The 20286-nt window shown below is 41.8% G+C and overlaps 1 protein-coding gene across 2 annotated transcripts in view; it reads right to left on the bottom strand.

The window, feature by feature from the left end:
• Positions 1-20286, bottom strand: part of HIP1R (huntingtin interacting protein 1 related) — a 48601-nt gene that overhangs the window by 17815 nt on the left and 10500 nt on the right. For both annotated transcript variants that reach the window (XM_042441782.1, XM_042441783.1), the window contains exons 2-8: positions 9954-10017; positions 8429-8571; positions 7581-7637; positions 7108-7188; positions 5302-5378; positions 4459-4520; positions 2667-2807 (exon numbers count right to left, since the gene is read on the bottom strand). In XM_042441782.1, coding sequence (XP_042297716.1) covers positions 2667-2807; positions 4459-4520; positions 5302-5378; positions 7108-7188; positions 7581-7637; positions 8429-8571; positions 9954-10017 — 625 coding nt within the window. The remainder of the gene's footprint in view (positions 1-2666; positions 2808-4458; positions 4521-5301; positions 5379-7107; positions 7189-7580; positions 7638-8428; positions 8572-9953; positions 10018-20286) is intronic.

Here is a 20286-nt window from a genome sequence, read left to right as displayed (position 1 = left end):
TCTATGATCAGCATACACCATAAATTGAGCACAGAATCATGTTGGAGGACCTACAAATGCCTAGAGAAATGTTTTCTCTAGGAACTTCTAGGTTCTCCAGCACAACTCTATGGTCAACTTCCAGCAGAGTTGCATTGGAAAACCGAGAAATTCCTAGAAAGAACATAATAATCAAAACCGTAAATAATACAATCTTCAAAAGTCGAATCCGCAAATGTGGAGGGGCATAATCTATGTGCATAGACTTTCTCTTATGCTGGCCAGACAGTGATGCAAATTGCTAGGCAAGCTTCATAAAGGAGTGGGGATATGTACACAGTTAAAACCTTATAACCTGCTTTGCAACTTCATTGGCAACTTGATACTAAGTGGTAAAACTGAAGTCAGAGAAGGAAGAACTCAGTATGTGGGCTAGCTGTTTAAAACAACAGTCCTGTGGCACCTGAAAGACTCATCCATTTTGTCAGCATCACTTCCTAACTGTCAAGTCCCTCACCTACGAATTTCAAATGCCCCTTATTGCTATTTTGAAGACCAAGCAACCCTGTGCCTTGAGATATACTTAAGGGTTAATCTGACTCTGCTCAGAGGCTCCAGCCTGAAAACTGAACCCTAAACAGAGGCATTGAGCATGGCAAGCCAAGTGTACTTCATCTCCCAAACTGAACGCAACATTAAAACCACTGAGTGCTTTTCAGCTCCCTTGAGGAATTGCCATCAATGCTCCTCCATTCATAAAAAAGCAGAATGGATAAATTGAAAGCCACCAGCAACGACAAAACTAGCTAAGAGAGTTAAGGAAGGGGAAGATCTGAAATCTATCACTACAAGTATTATGAGAGCTTTTACACACACACACACACACACACACACAGCCAAGCTAGATGTTATCATGACCAACATCAAGTAAAAACTGAAGGCAAAGACTTTTATTCTCATTTAGATAGGCCTTTAGCATTTCAGCTACATTGCTGTTGGGAGGGCAATGTAGTAGGCTGCTGTTACCTCTTTTCCACCGATGCATTTTAATTGTTCTGAAATCACTTTTATGTTTTAATTGTATTTCTGTTTCTACTTGACTTTTATGGTTATCTGCCTAAAGTGCTGCTTTGGTGGCAAGGTGGAGTAAAAGTTTAATAAATAATTAAAAGTACGTTACAGAAAACAAAGTAGAATCGACACAGCTTGAAGCACTAGGCTGCACCTTTTTTTAAAACATAGTCTCGTCTGTTGGAGCGTGCTATTTATTTATGTCTAATGTTGTTAATGATGTTTTAACACCGCCTGTAAGCATCTTTGAAAACCGTTCATTAAGCAGAAAAGCAGCATACAAATTCCTTATAGAAATAACCTGAAGGCTAAAACTGCTGAAAATGATACACATACAACATAAAAGTGTCTAGTTTACCACTGAGCCGTTAAATCATGAAATTTCCAGTTCAGTCATGAAATCTCATTAAAAGCCACACACCCCTCTGGATGTTAACCATACCTATAGCTATAAAGAGATGATATGTACCTGGCACTGCCTTGGTCTGTATCTAAGACTACAAAAGGGGTCGTGTGCAGTTGATACTCACCCTTCCCAAAGAAATCTCTCTTTGTCCAAATAATAATAATAGTAGTAATAGTAGTAGTAGTATGGAGTTTAGTTCACACTCTAGTCCCAAAGCACTATTATCAGCACTCAACAGAAGAAAGTATCTCCCTGGCCCTACCTCTAAATCATTTCCAAAACTGCTGTCAGCATTGCAATCGGGAAAACTCAGATTAAAATCAGATAAATTAATTCAATGCTTTGCAAACTTTCTTCCTTAGGAGACACTTCCCACGCTGGCTTATCTGCCAAGGAAGCCCTGCCAGCTCTGCAAAGAATTCAGTCAAGTTGGAGGCTAAGTCCTTCCCAAGTGGGAACCCCATGTGTTATGGGGCTCAGGCGGCATTATGTTGTTGTTGTTGTTGTTGTTGTTATTATTATTATTAAGGTAGCTGGCATGAAGGAAGCATTCTCGATGCAAGGCAAATTCCCTCCATGCAGAACCCCCATCATTGCCAGGGGAAAAGGATTTTATTTTAGCCTTTCCTAGATACGCTGCTGAGTTTCCTTGCAGAGATGATTACCACATGGAGGAGCATTCAAACCACACAAGCCCACACCTGCAATTGAAAGTGGTATGATGTACACCTTGTTTTCAATCTCAGCTAGAACTAGGCCCCAGCCACAAACATACAGGTAGCACAGAAAGTTGGTTAGGCTTTACATTCAAGAACCAAGGGAATGTAAGCCTAATTTAGATTGTAAGCCTGAGGGCAGGGAACCGTCTAATTAAAAAGATTGTATGTACAGCACTGTGTAAATTTACAGCGCTTTATAAATAAAGGTTAATAATAATAATAAAGATAAACAGCTCACTTAGCTTAGTACTGTCTACTCTAGAGAGGAGGTACCACAAGCCTTGAGGTCCCAAGCTAGTCTTCTGAGGTCCAGAGATACTCATACCACCTTTCCTACAATACTGTCATTTGGTGGTTTCCCATTTTTTACAGGGTTTCCAAAGGTTGATATGCCCTTCCAAGGCTTAGTTCCTGGCAATAGGAGCTTTTCGTGAAAATACATTGATATTTTGGGAACTATACCATTTTGCCTTTGACCCACAGCCACTTACATGAATGTAGCTTGAACATCAGCTTAACAGTGTAATGGTAGAGGTGGCTGCAGTCCAGGATCACTTGGATGAGAGGAGCCAGACGACACTGAACTGCTGACATCTGAGAGACGGCCATGGAGGTGTTAAGCTGCCTGAAAACTGAAGAGAAGTTGGGAATAAGATAACCACATATATGAATTATATGCATTTCATTTCATTGCACACTTTACCTAATCAGAAAGCCAGGAGAGCAATGGATTTAACAACTATTATTAATAGTAGTGCTGTTGGTTGTACTACTACTACTACCATTAGTAGCAGCAATAGTAGTAGCACTGCTGGAAAAAAGATAGACAGCAAAGTGGACTGGGGAACTTTGGCTGGAGTCCAGCTCCATGATTTTTAACATCCAGCATTTTTGTACATCTTAGATGAAGAAAGTTATAAGGAAGGAAAACTGTAAAGGAATCAGCAGGAGCCAACTGTGATTTCTCCATCACTGACCAGGGAGTTGTGGCTCTCGCCACCTTTGTTTACTCAGGCTGCTGTTGGGTAAGACCAAGCAGAACTGAACCAGATCAGAAAAAAGCTTGATCATTAACCAAGAGAGTACATAGCCTTGCCCGCAGGCATAAGGCATGCCAAGTTCACATGACAACATACAATTGAACAAGTGGAAGGAGAGAGGGCAAACAGTGCCACTGCCAACACTCTTGAGGGCAGGCAAGGCTGATGCTCTGCATCAAGAAAATCCACAATGGATCCTAGGGATCTAGGGAGACTCTACCCCACCCCACTCCAAGAAGCCTGCAAGAATGCTTTTGCCTTGTTCCAAGCTGAAACAGGGTTCTTAGTCAGCTTATATAGATAATAGCTAGAAGTAACAGACCCTATGGTTAGGAGGTATATTGTTTAAAACAGCATTAATGGTTTTGATGGCTAATAGCCACCAGCCATAAATGCCAAAGTAAGAGGGCAGAGGTTAGCATTTCGCCTCTGAGTACATTGTTAGAGGGAAAGAAATGCAATGGAGTCATCAGAAACAAGGGGAGAGGGTTTGTTTGTTTCTGGAGCAGCTGATCAGAAATTCCCAAAGTGTGCATAATTTATACAGGTTCCTAAATTTAGGCCACCTTTACTAGAGATCTGCATTTTACCATGATGCAGAATTCTGAGGATTTTTTAAAATGCAGGATGCACAATTTAATAGAAGAAGAAAAATTCTACCCTTCCAAAGTGCTTTACAGAACTACTAATACTTTTACATATATATGTATATACAGTCTCTATAGCTATATTTGGTCTCAAACATAACAATAAAATAAGAAGCACAGGGATCTTGCAGCTCCTTTGGGACTAAATGTGCAAAAGCACTTGTAGCATTAGCTTTCATAGACTTGGCCAACGTCCTCAGATGCATTCAAAGTAGACCAAGTTTATGAAACCTTATGCTACAATGTCTTTTGCTGAGTTAAGTTTCAAAGATGCTGCAAGAACCCTTTGCATACTAATATTCCAGACTGACATGGCTATGGCTCTGAATAAAATTAGGAGGTCACAATACAACAGGTGCTGCCACATTGTGAAAAAGCTTCTCCTATAAGCTTCTGTAGATCTAAGTGTGGTCAAAAGGCACAGGAGCACATCAGAATATTTTTGGATTATTATTATTATTATTATTTGTATCCTGCCTCTCCCTGTATTGGATCGTGTGACAATATCTACGTGCAAAAACAGAGATTAAAAACAGTGGGATATTTCGTATTTAAAGGAAAATACAGGGAGGGAGTACTCATTGATGAGAGGTTACCTGACTCTGAGAGTTTGAGTTCACAATCCATGTAGTCAAACATTTCAACTGTGAGCTGAAAGCTAAAGAGAACTGAGTTAGAATTACCAGATGCCGATGGCACAATATGACTCCTACCATAATACAAAGGTCTCTGTCAAAATCCACAATCATTCATCTTCTCTTTCAAAGCTGCAAGAAGCAAGTCTGCTTGGCTTTCCGGAAGCTGCTCTATGTGTGTATGTGCATATAAAGATTTGTGATTTCATCAATACAAGTGGTCCCTCCACCAACAAAGCAGTATCTCCTATGGCCAATTTGCCCGCTGGTGGCATTCTTTCTGTTGCCTGGTGTCTACCTCTCTGTACTTAGCTAGATTGGTCCTCTGATGGCACTGCCCACCTCTAGGTTCATACTTGAACTATTACCAGTCAGCCAGAACCTGTCAGACCCCAATGAGGTGGCAGAGTAGGATTTTGTGGCAAAATTTATATATTTTTAATTTTATTTATTTATTGGCATTATATCCGGGCTGTCTTCCAAAATGGGATTCTATTTATCTTTGAGCACAAGAGCAAAGCATGCCACCAGTTTTAATCCAGAACAATATATAAAAAATATATAAAACCATTATCCAGGTATCCGAACTTTCGGAAACACTGATCTAGCAGAATTGCTTAATACTCCCGCTAGGCAGCCAGAGAGCTACTTGGGCTCTGGTCCAAAGCTTGCTTAATGAGGTACATTTCACTCTTGGGACACTCCATTTACAGCTGGGAAAGAAAAGCAGTCATTATGCTTTGTTGAAGATCTCGAGTAACCCAAAAAAAGTGAGGGGCTGGAGGGGCGGATGTTGAAACTTACATGTTATTCACATCTGTTCCGGCAGCTTTTTCTAACACCTCGTCAGTCACTTCTAAGCCTGGAGGGAATTCAGGGTGCTTGGGAAAGGGAAAAAATAAGTGTTGGCATTGTTACGAAGCAAATTTCTGCCCTGCTGCAAGACACAACTCAGAGGAGGAATCCCAAGAAACACTCCATAGAGAGGATGCATTACATTCTCAGTGTTTTGCTCACATATGTTTGGCACATTCACATATCTGAGTAACACAAAAACATTTCCCCCCCAAGATCCATTTTAGGTATGATGAAGTTCTTAACATAAACATGTCTTGGCCTGTGTCTAATTTGGTTGAAGGTCAGGAGTGCCATCATTCAAGCCTTTGCACTACAAAAGAAGTGACGAGACAGGGCCTAGGCCAGAACTAGACAGAACAGTGGGCAGAAACTGGCAGGGTGTCAGGTCTACAGGCTTTTAAGACCTCAGTGCTGGTTAAGTAACAGAACATCGTCTCTGTGGCCAGAGAAATACAGTGCCATCTATGAGCCACTCAGGACTGAACCAAGACATTCTGCTGCCTGAGACAGAGTAGCAAATCCATCCGCCCAAGGCAAGGTACACAGTACCCAAAGCCAGGCAAAGTTTGGCACAGGAGGTAGAAGATTCCTCAAGTATCTCTCCCCACCTCCAGCAAGAATACAACAACAACAAATTAAAGAATTGACAGCAGGAGTTGAAGCTCTACCACCATCTAAGACAGAAGCAAGACCACTACCATGTTTGAAGCGGTCAAGTTTGGACCACTGCCATGTTTGGAAGCCCTCCATGCCTGCCTGACTAATGCCACTATGTCTCCCTTCTCGTCTTCACAGCCTTTTTAAAGAAATCAAAACACTGTCTGGTCCTGCCAGATTTGCCTAAAGATACACACTGATTGCTTTAGGTGTGTGAGAGTGATGGTGAAATGGGGTGGATGAGAAAGGAGGATCATCAGAAGCATTTCCAGTAGGAAGAATGAAACAGCTCACAGCTTCTCATGCTCTACCACTTCAAGTAGTTACCTCACCCTGACTAACAAAAGGACTTGTCCTGGTAACAAACCATTTTCTACATTTTTCAAGACTCCTCAAATCTACTGTCTGAAGCAGGAGTGTAGCTGTGGGGGCGATGGCAAAATGAGGGCATTGGCCTCAAATAAGAATTTTGCTCCCCCTCCCCCCCATGAAATCCTCCTTCAGTCCGCAAATTTCTAACACTGGAGCAACTTAAAACTTCAGTTGGGCAATTAGAAATAATGTTTAGGCAACCAAAGAAAAAGGAGGCAGGCAACGTGACTAAAGGACTGTGAACACAACAAGTGGAAGACTTCTTGGTGTGAAGTATTTTCAGTGTTAGACAGTGAGACTGAAGGAAAATTTCATGACGGGGAGTAGGATTCTTATTTGGGGAGGTAATGCCCTTCTTTTACCATCAGCCTCATAGCTACATCCTTGGATGATGGTTTCACTCTGCTTAATAGCAGGGCTGGCCCCAGAGCCAATTCTTTGTACTATTCAACCCAAATATGAACGTTTATCTTCCTTGTGGATCTTCAGTATAGAGGACTACAAAGTTTTTTTTCCTGGTTCAGCAGGCAGAGAAATAGGAAAAAGACGCTACTGTTAAAATCTACCATAATGCTCAATTATGATTCCTGATGTTCAAACCAGATTGGATCCAAGTCCAGTTTCCCCTGCACTTTAACCCAAAACCAGAACGCACAACATCCCTATGTCAAACCATCACAGAAAAGGTTGTGAGAGCAGGGGCATAACATAATGCAGAATTACCTTTAGATGGAAGGAGATTTTGGTTAGCAAAAGTTTGGTATAAATATTTACAAGCTGCCCGTAACGATCATGCAGGTGACCCTGTCAAGGGGAAAAATACACTTCATTTTAAAATATGAACATAAAGACAGACTAAGATCTGCAACTGGCAGTCCCAAGAGGCTATCCATTCCTAGGGGATGGAATAGCTGCACACACATCCTAACCAAGCCCACTGACATTTTCAAAGGGATAAGAGGGACTCAGATGTGGCATTTGTTGCAGCAAGGCCTCAAGAGAAAAGCAGAGCCTTGCCTCACCCTCTCCCACATTTCCTGCTTAAAAGGGCAACTCAAGAAAGGTATAGCTGCCATGCAGGAAGGCATACTCCCTGTCCAGCATCCAGGTCAGAATCTAAAGAAAACATTCCAAGTCTCTTTGAAGGGTAAAGCTCTGGAAGAATTGCCTGCAGCCAGTGGATTTCCAGAACTCACCCAGAGGTCTCCAGTTTCTCGGATGTTACTTCGATACCGCTGACAATCCTGAAGAACCTAAGGAACGCAGCACACAAAGATGCTTAGGGCCACAGAGTCAGACACAACAGCAACACAACTGCTACTATCAAAGGGCACTGAATTGATCCCAGACAGTCATAAAGAGAGGGAAATCCAGGTTTAACTGGGTTAACATGTGATGCAAACTTAACAGCCTACAGCAGCCCAAGAAGTGGTTGGCAAGATTCGAGCGTTATATGACATTTAGCTTTCTCCAATAGCTTTTTGGCTTTTGACAGTTGTAGACAGGGCTTGGAGACTGCCTCAGGCAACAGGTTATTGGTGTCACGAAAAGACAATAATTTTTTATTTATTCTGTTGCATGTGTGTTGTGTGATGTCAAGTGGTTTCGGACATATGGCAACCCTAAGGCAAACCAATAATGGGGTGACAAAACTACTGGGCTTTGGTATTATGCACTGGGACGGAAGAAGAGGATGGAGGTGTTTTCTGTCTTGCCTCCGGCAGCAAAATGCCTTGACCCAGCCCTGCATAAGTGCAATGGTAGACCAATGCTACTGTTCAGTCACCGGCATCATTAGGGTTTCTATTTTGTAAGCTGCTTTGAAGCAACCCCTTTTCTGTATATCTTTTTAACAAACATAGTGCACAGGGGTTGCAAATTCAGCTTTTACATTACCTCAGAGAAGACTTTCTGGATGTTTCTGAGTCCCCCAAATCAAACACAGAGTACACCTGTAACGCTAACTTAACATCTACAGATTCAGCTATATCACCTAAGAGAAGTCTTACCCACTGGCTAAATGGAAGGAGACTGAAAAACTCACATTCGGATGTCCATCCCGGAGGACTTTGTGGAGAACATGGCAGAACTTCCAGCTAAGGATGGCACTGCTGGGTAAGGGGAGACCGATTGCGTATGACCAAAATGTAAACGCTCCTTTCTCATGATGAGTTCCTAGAATAATTCCTGTGTAGAAGTCAAGGCCAATTTTAAATATGGTGTGCAAAGGTGGGCAAGGAAACCAAAGGCCTCTCCCAGTTTCCTTTTCCATGTCCAACAATGGGAAATGGCCCCTCAGACATCTTAATTTTTACTAAATCATGGGGAAATGCCATAGTGTTAGAAAACAGCATTACTGGCACAAGAAACAGAAGAACCACTTTGAATTCTGACAGGTTTTTTCATCTCTACCATTAGCAGCCAACTGTATGGTGTGTAAGGATGGGGGAAAAACACACAACATAATGACCGCAACAGAATATGGGGCGACCTGAACTCTGCAATATGCAGTGAGAGGATGTGACACTGGGCTGCCATTTTAGGTGGGAACCATATGTTCTTGAAAGCATGTATTTCTGCTCCCAGGCCATTTCCCTGTTAAAAATTCTGTATCATAAGGAAAAGAAACCTTCAGGGTCTATTCAAAGATCTCATTTAGGTACATTAGAAATAGTGGGGGAATGATGAGGGCCTTCCAACACAGCATTTATGGCTCACCAGATGATGGCTTTATTAGGATTTCTGCTGAGTGCAGAGATGTGGAAAAGTTAGACTAAATTGTTCATTAAAGTGTTTTTATTTTTAATGCAATATCCATTATGCATCTTTGCAATTCAGTAAAGGGGTTTTTTAGCATGTCTCCTATGCAGCTAGGTATACGTAAAGTTATATAACATAATAGGCCATGCAGGATTCAGGCAGTGATATATAGATATTTTAATAAATAAATTTAAAAGGGTATGTTACTGCCCTGATTTATAATACTTGTATACCACTTGATGTAATAAAATCATGAAGCAGATGGCATTCTGCTAAACCGTTGTCATTCATGCTTCATAATTACTACCAAAAGCACTCTGAAAAGGTAGAAAGTGTCCAGAGGAAGGTGACTAAGATGGTAAAAGGTCTGGAAACCAATCCTTATGAGGAACGGCTGATAGAGCTGGATTTGTTTAACTTGGAGAACAGACAACTGAGAGGTAACGTGATGGTCACTATTAAATATTTGAAGGGATGTCATATTGAGGATGGAGCAGGCTTGTTTTGTGCTACTCCAAAACCCAGAACACAAACCAGTGGATTCAAATCACAAGAAAAAAGATTCCACCTAAACATTAGGAAGAACTTTTTGACTGTTAAGAGCTGTTCAACAGTGGAATGGACTACCTCACAGGGTGGCAGAGTCTCCTTCTTTGTAGTTCTTTACACAGAGGTTGGATGACCATTTTTCAGGAGTGCTTTAGCTATATATTTTTGCATGGCAGGGGGCTGGACTATATAGTCCCTGTGGTCCCTTCCAACACTATCATTCCAACTTTAGGGACATACTGAAAAAAGAGAAAGGATACGGCGGGCATGCTTCTCTTTCACTGGTGCTTCCAGGGTGTTGATAGCTTTGCTGATGCTCATAGCCTAGCGGAGGGGAAGAGCAAAGAAAGCGGATATTAAAAGCAGTACTGATTGAGATTTCTAACTATAGAGCCATTGATATAATATGCCCTGATACCTTCACATTGTCTTAATGTACCTTTATCTATATACAGATATAATAACCTCCCTTCCTCTCCAAACCAGCTTTCAACTGCAGGGATCAATCCCCACTCAGTACGAAAAGGAACCACTCAGACCCACCATTTTATACTTGGCACCCTCCCAGATATGGTACATTTTTCAGTTTCTAATAGCACTGCCACAAAGCACAAGGGTACACTCAGAACTGAATTATTTATCCCGGTTGAGCTGGAGGAAGACCAAAAAAAGCAGCAGGTATGCCTCTGGACTTCATCCTAGGAATAACCGAAACAGATGGCGCCTTTTGATAATACTCTTAGAAAGGAAGAGGGGGGAAAGGACATTTAATTCAACCGTAGTTTCATACAATATTAAGCCTCAGGAGGAGATAGAGAGCTTTCATTAATACTTTTTGTCGCTCCTGCCCACATGAAAGGTGATGTCCACACCGCAGAACACAAAACAAAATGGGGGAAGGAACCAATGGGTCCTGAAAGATGACTCTGAAATAGTCATCATTATTCATATCCAAGTTAAAACGTGACTTTCCCAACAGTCAAGAAACCCTATCAGAAAGAATAATAGACAAGCAAGAATATTGCACGATTTTCTTGAAGTATTTGACATCCTGAAGAACTGCAGAGGAAAAACATATGTGGCTTTTTTGCACAACCACCCCCACCGGTTTTCTACGCAAATATTAATAATAATAAAATAATAATAATGATGATGATGATGATGTGTTTTTCTTCACAGATTAGGATGGGCAATCCCATCCATGCTTGCATGTGATGCATGTACCTATCAACCTATAGCTACCCCATGAATTCATAGGGTTTTCTTAGTCAAGGAACATGTAGAGGTGGTTTTGCCCATTCCTTCCTCTGAAATAGACCCTACAGCAGGCTATTCATTGGCATCCAAGTACTAACCAGGGCTGACCCTGTTTAGCTTCCAAGATCAGATGGAATCTGGTACCTTCAGGGTATTTAGGCTGCCATCCAAACTCGCTTGGAAGGAAATCCTATGTACTACATTCAGTAGGCCTTCCTCCCAGGTAAGTGTGCACAGGCTTAGTCACAAGACAAATGTAATGTGGCCATCATTCTCAAAGCATTTCCATGTAAAAAACACTCTTGGCCATATCTCATAAAGCTGCTGAGTAAATCCCATACTGAGACAGAATTAATTACCACCTAAGTAGTCTTCATCTGAGTAAGTATTTACTTAACCTGTTATTAAGAGTGCTACAAAATGGAACTGTTCTGGACAACATCTTCAACTTCTGTGTTTCTGTCCTAGGGAGATCTATCAGGTGAAGGAACTGGCACTTCCATGAGGTCCCATGTTTCAAACTATATCCTAAATGGATGTTCCTCAGCAGCAAGTATTAATAATAATAATAATAATAATTAATAATAATAATAATTATTATTATTATTATTATTATTATTATTATTATTATTATTATTATTATTTATATCCCGCCCCTTTCAGGTCAATCGGGGCGGCTAACAGTAATAAAATACAATACATCATACATCAAAATCTACTTCCCTCCCCCCTTAAAAAGTTATTAAATCAATTATAATTAAAACCAACAAATTAAAACAACATCAACACATACACATTATTACAAAACAAAACAAATAAAACAGTAAACTGCGGTAGCATTCTACTTAAATTTCCAGGGAGGACCTTGGGGACTCTCATGAGAAGAGGGTTCCTAAGGCCGGGATTATCTATCCAGGAAAGGCCTGCCGGAATAGATCCGTCTTGACAGCCTTTTTAAAGCTGTCTAAAGATGTCAATTGACGGATCTCGTCCGGCAGGTCGTTCCATAATCTGGGGGCGAACAACAGAAAAAGCCCTCTGGGAGGTAGCCTAGATCTTTGAGGCTGCAGCAAATTCCTCCCAGAGGACCGGAGTGTATGGGGAGGATTATATGGGAGGAGGCGGTCCCTAAGATAGTTTGGACCCAAGCCATTTAGGGCTTTAAAGGTGATAATCAACACCTTGTACTGGGCCCGGAAACTAATAGGCAGCCAGTGGAGGGACTTTAATACCGGAGTAATATGGTCCCTCCTCGATGTTCCTGACACTACTCTGGCCGCCATGTTCTGCACTAATTGCAGTTTCTGAATCAAGCACAAGGGTAGTCCCATGTAGAGCGCATTACAGAAATGTAGATGTGAGGTTACCAGCGCGTGTTCAACAGTCTCAAGATCCCTTACTTCCAGAAAAGGGCTCAGCTGGCGTATCAGCCAAAGCTGATAACAGGCACTCTTGACTGTCGCACTTACCTGATTTGTCATCAGGAGCGACGAGTCAAGGAGCACCCCCAGACTGCAAACACAGTCTCTAGAGGAGAGTGTGACCCCATCCAGGACTGGAGGTTGCAACCCAATTCTTGGTTTCGGGGCCACTACCATGAGCACCTCCGTCTTGTCTGGATTCAGTTTCAATCTGTTTTTCCTCATCCAGCCCATTACTGCCCAGAGACATTCATTGAGAGAGGAGATGCCATTAGAATTCGAGGCCGACGAATGAGACACGGAGAAATAGATCTGGGTGTCATCAGTGTACTGATAACACCCAGCTCCATAACTCCGAAGAGGTCTAGGAGCACCAACAGGGTCAAACTACTCCTGTCGATGCTCAGACGCAGATCGTCGGTCAAGGCAACCATGGCAGTCTCAACCCCAAAGCCTGTTCTGAAGCCAGTTTGAAATGGGTCTAGATAATCGGTTTCATCCAAGACAGCTTGGAGTTGAAGAGCAACCGCCCTCTCGATCACCTTGCTCAAAAATGGTAGTAAAGAGAATGGCCTGTAATTATTCATATCCAGGGGGTCAAGGGAAGGTTTTTTCAGAAGCGGCCTAACAGCCGCTTCCTTCAAACAAGATAGAATATGGATAAAGATGCCAAGTTCCACCTTATTTCTGAATTTGGTACACCCCAAAGTAACATCATAGTATAGATACCTAAACTGGCTTCTGTGCTGAATATGCATTTGCTATCCCACTGTTACCCAGTATGATTTGTGGCTGAGTAAAAATTTGAACTCAGATCTGCAGGGTCCGTAACGTAAATACTGTCCCACTGCACCAGGATGGCTTTCCTATTAAAAGGATACCACGAGTACAGCTTTCCCAGGAAAATGTGCTGTATTAAAACAGTACAGCAACATCCTCTTTTCTACTAAAGGAAAGGCATTTCATTTAAAAAAAAAGAAAAGTACTGGAAGCATTTGCAGGAGCTGTCTTAAAACATTCATGAATTAAATATCGGAGAGGAGTAACTGATACTAGGATATCCTCTGCAGCACCACCATAACCTTAAAACCCAGGGTCTGTGCCAGCGCTAGGCAAATGAAGTACATGAGGTTTTACATTCGGAGGGGTAAAAAAGTAAGCAGGGGGAGAAAATTAACAAGTTTATAAAATTATACAGGGCATGGACTAGTCTTAAGAATCTCAGCCCGTCGTTTTTAAAATTCTGTGCATGCCTTTTGCAGCCAGCTCTGGTTGGTAAATCTCAGGTAACAAACAAAGTAGAATGTTGCCTGTGTCTCACACAGAGAAATGGACAGAGAGAAGTCTCCATACGCATGAGACTAAAACCTGTGGTCATCCAATGACGCTGGATGGGAAATTCAGGGCAGACAAAAGGAAGCGCTTCTTCACACAACACACCATTAACGCATGGAATTTACTGCTGGCACTAGCCTTTACGTCTTTAAAAACACCATCCAACCCGCAGACCTTTGGTGAGCAGATCTGAAAACTCCCCAGAATGATTGCCTTCTATGGATGCTCCACCATGGACAGGGCTAGGCAGAGAAGCTTTCTTCCAATCGCTCCAGGCCTGACCTCATTTCATACAGAAGTCCATTGTGACATTGGTTCATTTAGATTCCAAGAACTAGTCCTGCAGCTGAACCGTAGAAATGAATGATGCTGTCTCTTTTCAGAGCAATATATGACTAATTGTCCTGTCTCTTTAACCTGCAAGGCTTCCGCCTGCCGAAGGCAGAAAAGATTATAGACCTATAAATTCTTACGGTGCCATCCAGATGTGTTCTTACATGCTGTTTGTCCAAACTGCTACCTGCTTCCTGTAGTCTCTGCACTACACTGCACTGCCTTTACTTAAACTTTTATCATGGGGCTCAGTATTAGTGCTTTGCCTCTTGCACAGAGTTGCAACAATGCACAGCAAAAAACCTACAAGAAAGCTCTCAGATATGAAGCAGCATTTGCACCCTGATTTTTTTTTAAAAGGAAAATCAACTTGTCCAGTTACAGATTATATTATATTGGTGGGGAGAGTACTCAGTTTGCTACATTAATTATAGCCCTACGAATCCAAAATCAAACAACTTGGCCCTGAGACTAGAGACCAGAGATACTTCCAGTCCTACCTATCCAAACAGATTGTGCAACTTTTCTATCTTTCCCTCTACAAAGGATTTCTCATTATACAAAAGCATTTGACAGCCACTGAGACCCTTTTGAATGTAACTGTGCAAATTCAAGACGGAAAGCAGACATCTGTGTTAACCTCAGCTAACAAAAGAAAACATGGAAAGGGTATTTACACAGCTGATGATAAACCCATAAGGGTAAACTCCCCGCCTATGGATTTGGGGCAAAGTTGTACTCAGCATGCTTGCTTTGCCTTTCATCTCAGCTCCCTTCTCATTAAGCTGTCATTTTAATAGGAACTCAACTTGGGAACCTTTAATATCCTCTCCTGCATCCTAATCGCTACTCCCCAATGTTGATCCTACTACATCCGGCTGGTGATAGGGACTTCATCCAAGCTAGGCGGACCTAGTAAACTCGCTCTCAGTCGAATTTGAAACAAAAAGTTTAATGAAGTGCCCAGCTAAGAAATGACAGAATAAGGAGGTTTATGAGTCTGGTCATCAGGCGGCTGCCAAAGCTGAAAACTCAAAACAGTTGACACAACCTCTTAAACTGGGTCAACTTCAATAGTTTGAGTTTAAAAAAAAAAAAACCACACACACACACACACAGAGAGAGAGAGAGAGAGAGAGAGAGAGAGAGCACTTAATAGGACATGGCAAGCTCTCACTAGGCACAATTTTTGGCACAGAGAATCCAGCAAAGTTGCCAGTCAACCAAGATCTCAAACCAGGAAAGTCTACATTATAATGGCGAGACTCATGAACACTGTGGGCCACATGTGGCCCTTGTGAACCCCGCTGATCTCCCAAAGTCCCCCAGGAATCCAAAAATCCAGCTCCAAATTAACATTTTGGGCCTAAAAAACCTCACTATTATGCACGTCAAACCTTTTTTATAGGGATACACTCCCATACAACCCAACAAAGGCTTGAAAATGGGAGTGACACGACACTGCATTGGGTTACTCAAAATGGCAGCTGCGAATGGCCACTGTAGACCTCCAAAGGAGTTTTAAAATAACATGGGTATAGTCTGGACTCTAGAAGGAACAAGGAAATGGTGAAGTGTACAGTGCTTCCTCGGGTTACGAAATTAATTCGTTCCGCGGCCGCTTTCGTAACCCGAAAAGCCTTCGTAAGCCGAAATGCCATAGGCGCTAATGGGGAAACGCCGCGATTCCGTGTGAAATAGCGCCGAAAAGCACCAAAAAATTTTTCGTAACCCGAAAAAACATTCGTAACCCGGAACAATTATTTCCTATGGGATTTTTTCGTATCCCGGAAATTTCGTAACCTGGGTATTTCGTATCCCGAGGTACCACTGTACTTGCTTCAATTTTTACAAGGAATAGGAAGTTTGTTAGTCTTTCAGTGTTATTTGATTATCCTTCCTATTTGTGACTGCAGTGACCTATGATGGCTACCATGAAGTTATTACATTTACTAAAATGTATAAACTACTCAGATCTAAAGATTCCAAAGCAACATACAACCCTTATAAAAAGACAACATACCCAACCTGCAAAAGTCAAAATCAACATCTATGATGCCCACAAAATAGATGGTAGGTGAGACTACACCTGGAAAGCTTGTAAAAAGCAAGTTTTTTGACAAACGTCTATGAAGAAAAACTGTCGGTCCAGTAGAATTTCATAGGGAAGAGTACTGTAAATAACAGCTGCCAAAATGCTTCCAGTTTGAATTCTTCCACAATACAAGGTGGATCTTCAGCAAATCTTCTCAACCTCAGTTGAAGGTGGAAAACAAATGTACTGGGTTCCCATTTCCATACCAAAAAAATATGTTTTTCACAGCTCCCAAGGTAACAGAGCAAGGCACATCTTGCCTCATAAATCTATATACTTTGTACCTGTATATACTTGTATATGTGGGGAAAGTGTGCAACTTTAGACATTTGTAAAATTGCACATGCCTCACTTCTGCATTGGTACATACAAATGCAAAATGTGTTTCATGTATACATTAAATACACACAGATTTTGGTGTGGGAAGAGGAAAAACGGAGGGAAGAGTCTCACAAACTGATACAAAACCGAGACAAGAAATGAATGTTGGCAGAATTCTGGGAAACTCCATAAAATATAATGGAAAGACTTCCATGTCCATTGAGGTGCTTTTTTGAGTATTCTCCCTGGGAGAGGCACAAGGGGTTGCAATCTGGGAATGGGGTTTTCCTTTGGTAGCTCCACATTTATAGTGTTCCCCTTGCAATGAAGTCCATCTCAACCTAGCACTTTTCTCTCTGGCAACAGGAAAAAGTCCTATTTTTCAAAGCACCTTAGTTATGTTTGGGTGTTATATTTCACATTTCAAAGGTTAATTTATGCAAAGCACTTCGGACACACAGGAACTGCCATATCGGTACTAGGCAACTGTATTATTAACTCTTCAGTGTTAAATGTCAAAGGGAATTTCCTTCATGGACTGCTCACTTCACACAGGTATATATGTAAAGTGATACTGGCAGCAAGGTAGGCAATCCACGGAGGTGCTACTCAGGCTTTTGCCTCTCACAAAAATACCAAAACAGAGCTACAGTTGCATTACAAAAACCAAGAATTCAGCTGGCCATAACAGACCTGTCAGTGACAACCAGCCATAACAACTAAATGGAACATCCACATTCAGGGACAGTATTACCTCTGATGATAAGATAATGCAGCTAAAAGATGAGCAAGGAGAAATTACTTTTTTGGACTACAACTCCCAGATGTCAGTGGGTTTATGGAAACTAGTCCCTCCAAAGTAACATTTCCAAGCTCTGAGAAATAGCCTGATCCAGCTGAAAGCAGCTTCCTATGCAATTTCCCAGTTCTCAAACCTTTAAGCGCTGTTCCCATTTCCACTGTCATTAAAATACGTATTAAAATCTTCTAATAGGTATCACCAACGGAAGAAGAGGATGCATGACTTTTTAGAACCCAATAAAAATGCAGACGTAAAATGAAAGGCATTTTGGGAATTAAAGGTATCACTCTTTTGGGACCCGGTCAGGGCTACTGTCACTCCCAGTGTTCAGCAGTGGTTCAAGAGCGCATTGACGGATGTGTGAAAAGCTTTGGGATGTCAGATTTATCCACATTTGTAACCACTCACCTACCCTCATCCCACCCATCTCAGTGTAAGGATGCACCAGATTGTTGCTGTGAGCTGCGGGTCTTACATAGCCGCTGTTGAATCACACAGTAATGCAAGCCAAGTGAAAGAAGTGATACAACGGTAGGTGTGTCTGAAGGGCACTCCTTCCTAATCAATCCGATAACATACTTGGCATTCGGTCACTCGCACGTCTATGGAAGTGATCATGGAAGATGCAAGGTGCCATGAAAAAGCAGCAATGGCAACTGAAGTATATCACTGCATTTCTATCGACAAGGATGGAAAGAGGTGCTTTTGAGGTTGTTGCTCTCATCTGCTAAAAGAACATGCCTAGCTTTTGGCACGGTGCATCTTGACTTTGGTTAGGGGCGGAGGATGGATTTGCTGCTTTGCCTCCATCAGCAAAACACTTTGGTTCAGCTCTGGCATAATGAGGTGGTAAAATCCTGGAGTGGCTGCAATGTTTGTACCATTCAGAGCTGCAGACATGGAATAGTAGTTTTGAATGCATAAAAATACCCTTGCAAGAAAGAAAATCATCACAGTACCAAAAGGAGAAAATGAATCCAAATCTGCCCAATCCATTCTGTGCTAATTTTCTCCATAGAAGGAGATACCAGAGCCAGGGAGGCATGACTCCAAAATGTGCTTTCTTGACCTGTTCTAAAATGATACAGTCCATTCTACTACAGTCTCCCTCCTTGGAGGTCTTTAAGCAGAGGCTGGATGGCCATCTGTCGGGGATGCTTTGATTTACATTTCCTGCATGGCAGGGGGTTGGACTGGATGGCCCTTGTGGTCTCTTCCAATTCTTATTATTCTATGACATCATAACTTCACGGGATCACCTCATAGTTTTACTTGTGTGCGTCAATCAAATCTAAAATGCTAAAGAAGTTAAGAGAGGTTTTTGAAAAGTAGGAAATGGGAAGGAATTGTGCTGTACGCATTTCTTTTTCCTCCAGAGGCAGTGGGACTCAGAGGTTTGCGATTCTACAATGGGAACAGGAAAGGTCATGCTAAGAAAACACCAATCTAAGTCGGAGCGCAGAAGTCAGTGTCGTCATACACCAGCTTCCCCTATCTGGAAAAGTAGGTAGAAGATGCAACATCAGGCAACAAGTGGTTCAGTGACTGGGTGAAAGATTCCATGGCCACTTGGTAACGTTGTGCGCGGCTCATGAAGCCTCACTTTTGCATTAACTGCATTACAATACTGACTAGAGTAGTGTAACTAGGATGATGCAACAGTGACTGAATACTATGTGGGCATAGATCACATCACATACAGTCGGCTCTCCGTATTTAAGGATTCTATGCATGGATTCAACCATCCACAGCTAGAAAATATTCCAAAAAAAAAATCCAAAAAGCAAACCTTGACTTTGCCATGTTATACATGGGACACCATTTTATTACACCACTGTATTTAATGGAATTTGAGTATCCATGGATTTTGGTATCCATAGGGCGTCTTGGAACTATACCCCAGTGGATACCAAGGATCCACTGTACGTACTAGTCATTGATATAATAATGTTAAAGTGTACTGTCTGTGCTGTCCAGCACCTTTACCTGAACAGGTTTTCAAAACAGTGAGCAAGGAGGCAAACATTAACTTGCTGAGAGGTTTAGCAAGGGCAGAGTGACACTGCCTTCACTTCACCTGCAGTCTAACACAGTAAAGCACATTCCTTCTTTCAAATGCTACAAATAAGGCAGATAAAAATGCTACTGGGATGCAACACTGGACAACAACAGGTAGGGACTGGATTTTTGCTTTATTGTCACTTTTTTATTTAACATAATATACTCCAAGCCTGAGAGCTTTGGATCAAAGTCCTGCTGCTATTTTTACTTTCCTGTTTCCAGTAAGAGAAAAGAAGGACTGCAGTATTTCTCAACCTTTTTCAACCTGTGTTCACTTTCGAGAAATAGAAACATCTGAGAAAAGTTTGTCCAGCTCTGCTCTGAATATGGAGGATCCTTTCACAAATAGTCACTAGTAGTAGTAACCTCACTTACTTAGAAAGCTCGCTATATGCCAAATATACGTAACTTGCAATTCGGAAGCCCAATTCTTGATGTCTTTCTGGTTGGCCTAGTAAAAGCACTTCCTGCAGAGTATTTATTGTGTGTATTTATTGCAGAGAGTGTATTTATTGTGTGTATTTATTGCAGGCAGACAGCGTAGTGTAGTGTTTTGAGCGCTGGACTATAAGACAGAAGGATTCGAACCCAGCTCAGTCATGGAAGCCCATTGGGTGATATTGGACAAGTCACACACTCTCAACTTCCTCAGAGGACAGCAATGGTAAACCCCTTCTGGATAAATCTTGCCAAGAAAGCTCTACTTATGGGTTGCCGTAAGTTGAGTTGTCTTGAAGGCATATTAACAACAACGAAGTAAAGGTACCACCAGGATTTCAGCATTGCCCCTATGGTCACAATGACTCCCTACACATTTGAAATAGTTTGAATTATGCTATCCTGAACAAAAGAGGCACTTTACAACCATGTAATCCCCCCCTTCCCAGACTAGTGCATTAGCTCCCTTATTTCGATAATAATTCATCCTTCAAAAAGACAGCCATCACGCTTAAGTTAAGTGACACTAA

The sequence above is a fragment of the Sceloporus undulatus genome, chromosome 10, assembly GCF_019175285.1.
Source record: "Sceloporus undulatus isolate JIND9_A2432 ecotype Alabama chromosome 10, SceUnd_v1.1, whole genome shotgun sequence".
In the NCBI taxonomy this organism is placed as follows: domain Eukaryota; kingdom Metazoa; phylum Chordata; class Lepidosauria; order Squamata; family Phrynosomatidae; genus Sceloporus; species Sceloporus undulatus.
Note: the sequence above shows the minus strand (reverse complement) of the source record. Positions and strands in the feature narration are given on the sequence as shown.